General features: G+C 41.5%; 1 protein-coding gene across 1 annotated transcript in view; it reads right to left on the reverse strand.

Moving 5' to 3' along the window:
* Nucleotides 1-4,250, reverse strand: part of LOC110461997 (cadherin EGF LAG seven-pass G-type receptor 1-like) — a 25,532-nt gene that overhangs the window by 14,325 nt on the left and 6,957 nt on the right. Inside the window, exons 9-12 of the mRNA XM_021515756.1 lie at nucleotides 3,516-3,617; nucleotides 2,864-3,054; nucleotides 1,642-1,959; nucleotides 1,224-1,403 (exon numbers count right to left, since the gene is read on the reverse strand). Coding sequence (XP_021371431.1) covers nucleotides 1,224-1,403; nucleotides 1,642-1,959; nucleotides 2,864-3,054; nucleotides 3,516-3,617 — 791 coding nt within the window. The remainder of the gene's footprint in view (nucleotides 1-1,223; nucleotides 1,404-1,641; nucleotides 1,960-2,863; nucleotides 3,055-3,515; nucleotides 3,618-4,250) is intronic.

Genomic DNA, 4,250 nt, shown 5'->3' on the forward strand with positions numbered 1-4,250 from the left:
CTTAGTGTCGTGTATCTTACCTGTATCTTCTCACTTAGTGTCGTGTATCTTACATGTATCTTCTCACTTAGTGTTGTGTATCTTACATGTATCTTCTCACTTAGTGTTGTGTATCTTACATGTATCTTCCCACTTAGTGTTGTGAATCTTACCTGTATTTTCACGCTTAGTGTCGTGTATCTTACCTGTATTTTCACGTTTAGTGTCGTGTATCTTACCTGTATCTTCTCACTTAGTGTCGTGTTTCTTACATGTATCTTCCTACTTAGTGCCGTGTATCTTACATGTATCTTCCCATTTAGTGTTGTGTATCTTACATGTATCTTCCCACTTAGTGTTGTGAATCTTACATGTATTTTCACGCTTAGTGTCGTGTATCTTACCTGTATCTTCTCACTTAGTGTCGTGTATCTTATATGTATCTTCTCACTTAGTATTGTGTATCTTACATGTATCTTCCCACTTAGTGTCGTGTATCTTATATGTATCTTTTCACTTAGTATTGTGTATCTTACATGTATCCTCCCACTTAGTGTCGTGTATCTCACCTGTATTTTCACACTTAGTCTCGTGTATCTTACCTCTATCTTCACGCTTAGTGTCGTGTATCTTCCATGTATCTTTCCACTTCGTGCCGTGTATCTTACCTGTATCCTCTCACTTAGTGTCATGTATCTTCCCTGTATCTTCTCCCTTAGTGTCATGTATCTTATCTTACCTGTATCTTCTCACTGAGTGTCGTGTATCTTACCTTTATCTTCTCACTTAGTGTCATGTATCTTCCCTGTATCTTCTCCCTTAGTGTCATGTATCTTATCTTACCTGTATCTTCTCCCTTAGTGTCATGTATCTTATCTTACCTGTATCTTCTCGCTTAGTGTCGTGTATCTTAACTGTATCTTCTCACTTAGTGGCGTGTATCTTACCTATATTTTCACACTTAGTGTCGTGCATCTTACCTGTATCTTCACGCTTAGTGTCGTGTATCTTACCTGTATTTTCACGCTTAGTGTCGTGTATCTTACATGTATCTTCCCACTTAGTGTCGTGTATCTTACATGTATTTTTACACTTAGTGTCATGTATCTTACCTGAATCTTCTCACTTAGTGTCGTGTATCTTACCTGTACTTTCACACTTAGTGTCGTGTATCTTACCTGTATCTTCACACTTAGTGTCGTGTATCTTACCTGGATCTTAACGCTTAGTGCCGTATATCTTACCTGTATCTTCACGCTTAGTGTCGTGTAGTTGTAAAACTCGGCGACAGATTTGATGAGGTAAACCCACGATTCCTCATTTACGTCAAAATACTGGAGATCCCCGTCTATAAGTGAATACTCGATAACGTTGTAGGTGTAGTCTATATCTGTGGCGGAGACAGATACTATACTTGATTTCACCTGCGGGGAGAGTGTAATGTTTAATGAAAATACAATATTTTTATTTTTTCTTCTTTTGCAATTTATTTCATAAAAATTCCATCAGAACACTTACGTTTTGGTATAAAGCCATTACTTTAGTTTTGACGTTCACATGTTTTCATTCTTTTCCATGGCCCTTTTCCATTAGTCTTTTTTATTATTACAAAACCGCTTTATATATGATCTGTGTATGAATAATACAATTAACAAAAAATACCGGATAGTCATTGGGGATGTTGGCCTCAAACGTGTCGGAGATGAAAATTGGTTGGTTCTCGTTACTGTCTAGAAGGGTGACTTGTACAAGTGTTGTTGCGGACAATCCACCCGTATCGGTTACCATAATGGTCAGATTGACCACCGCTGGCATTCGGCCATCATCGATATCGTATACGATAGCAAACTCCAGAATTCCGGAAGTAGCATTGATGGTGAAGCGCTCTAGGGGGTCGCCTGAAGCTATTGAATACGTCAGAGAATCGCCAACGTCAGCGTCTGTCACAGTGAACAGCGCACTTGGCAGTGAGTAGCCGACCTGAAACAATACCATTTTGTTAAATGCTAAGCCCCTTTCCGAACATTTCAGTGTCTTGGTCCGATAAAGTTTGGTTTGATAAAGCTATATTACTCTTAGACTTTGGAGTTTCCTCAGCAACTACATAATCATTGAGTATATTTCCTCTCGCGTCTTACCAAGGAATTTGCGAAAAATGAATGTGGAAGGGTTTAAAATCTTGACCATCGGTCTCAATTCAAATAAAGTTCATATTCTAATCGCATAGACACTCACACCTGTAAGCTACATGTGTGTCCATGCACAGTTGATTGTCGGTAATACATGTACGTGCAACTTCCTCCCGAGACCATTTTGGACAGAACATTTCACATAATATACAATGTATCTACATTGGACCCGTGTATTTCCCAAACTTAAGGTGTGCAAAACTCAGACATTCCAGAGTTATAAATGCGTAACGGCTCCATATCGGTTCTGAAGTTTTCGTAAACTTGTCATTTTGTTCAGCGAAAAAAAAAAAATACCAACAAAAAACACAGTCAGCAAGTGATATCGCCTCACAAAATTAATTTAATATCTCCAGCACAGAAATACCTTCCTCTGCTCTTTTAAAATATATTTCCTGGCTTAAAGGTACATTAACAATAAAATCTGCTATATTAATTGCTACTTTTGAAATTAACTTGTCTGTGTATACCTAATTTCTGGGTTAGATGTGGTAGGAAATAATCAATCATTATGTAAGTATTGGAGATAAGAATTCTTTTCCCACTTTCGTAGAATTCGGGATCAGAACCTCGGCAAGCCTTGATTCTTAAAACTAGTTTCAAACCCCGTTACATCATACGATATTTTTTTTTTCATGAGTGATACGCGTGTATCGTCAAGAGAAATATACATATTTTATGACAAAGAGACTCACGTTCCTGTTCTCGGAGTCTGTAATGTAATACATCTCACGAGTAAACACGGGAGCCTCGTTATCATCTAGGACGTCGATGGTCAAGGAAGAAGGGCCGGCGGTCAAGGACCCATCGTCCACTGTAAATCCAATGGTGTATTGAATAACCCCTGATTCGAAATCGAGGCTTTGTATCAACATAAGTTGTTTTGCTGAAAATATAAAAGTAACACTTTTGCTAAAAAAAGGATACCTATGGTGATAATTTATGCAAAATGTTGGTTAACTTGTAAAGTTTATACATTGATAGCATAATATTCTAGACCTCACACTGTCTGCAATCGGACTCCACTTATTATAACCGGAATAACAAACCTCTCATGATATTTAAACTTGCTTATGCTACGTTTACATTATGTTCCCGGCAGCCACGGCAGTCCCGTTTGTCCGAAACGTAGTGCGCCGTGGTATTTTGGCCATTTTTTCTCTGAATTCAAGTCTTGGTAAGTTTCCCCACGGTCTGTCACGGTATCCGTGACAGGCCGTGGGGGGAAGGGGCTGCTGAGTCCCGGAGGCTCCAAGGCGCACTACGGTTAGCCCGCGGTCTACCACGGATGCCAGTACGTTCCCTCTAGGCCCGTCACGTTCTGATGGGGTCCCTCAAGTTTCTCACGTTCTGATGAAGGTCCGACACGCTTTTCACGTTCTGTCAAGGCTTTCCACGGATGGAACGTGGACACCGGCAGCTTTGGAGCACCTTTGTGCCCAAGAAGGCCTCCCAAGCAAAAGCAATCATTATATCCTGAGACGATCATGAATTCCCAAGATGAAAAATATTTTGAGTACGAAACGTAGTGCGCCGTGGGATTTTTGCTTTTATATACTCCCTCCCAGACCGCGTGCGCACGCCGTGTCAGACCGTAGTAGAACGCAACGCGCCGGGCCCGCAAACCGTCACACACCGGGACGCGCAGGATTGAACGCGACGAAACAGCTATATGTACCATAAACCCTAGCTTGCCGTGAGAACCGTGACAAAACGTGGCAAAACGCGCAGCAATCGTGAACCAACCGTGACAGAACGCGCAATAAAAGCGATAGAACTTGACAAAACTCGAAAGGACCGTGAGATGACGGGAAATACACATGCTTCCCGTCCCACTACGGACCGCCTCCAAGTTATATTACGGCCTATTACGTACTGTCACGTTTTGTTGCGTTCACCAAGTTTTACTTCGGCCTACTAGGTTTCTCATCCGCACTGTGACTGCCGTGGCAAATTTTTGACAGTTAAAAAGTCTGGCCCGGCAACCACGGCAATCACGGCCTGTCACGTTGGCCCATCCCGTCCCCCCGCGTTATCTCACGTCCATCCCGTTTTGTCCACGTTGGCCTGAAACGTGATTGC

This window comes from Mizuhopecten yessoensis, unplaced genomic scaffold, assembly GCF_002113885.1.
Source record: "Mizuhopecten yessoensis strain PY_sf001 unplaced genomic scaffold, ASM211388v2 scaffold10717, whole genome shotgun sequence".
NCBI classification, from domain to species: domain Eukaryota; kingdom Metazoa; phylum Mollusca; class Bivalvia; order Pectinida; family Pectinidae; genus Mizuhopecten; species Mizuhopecten yessoensis.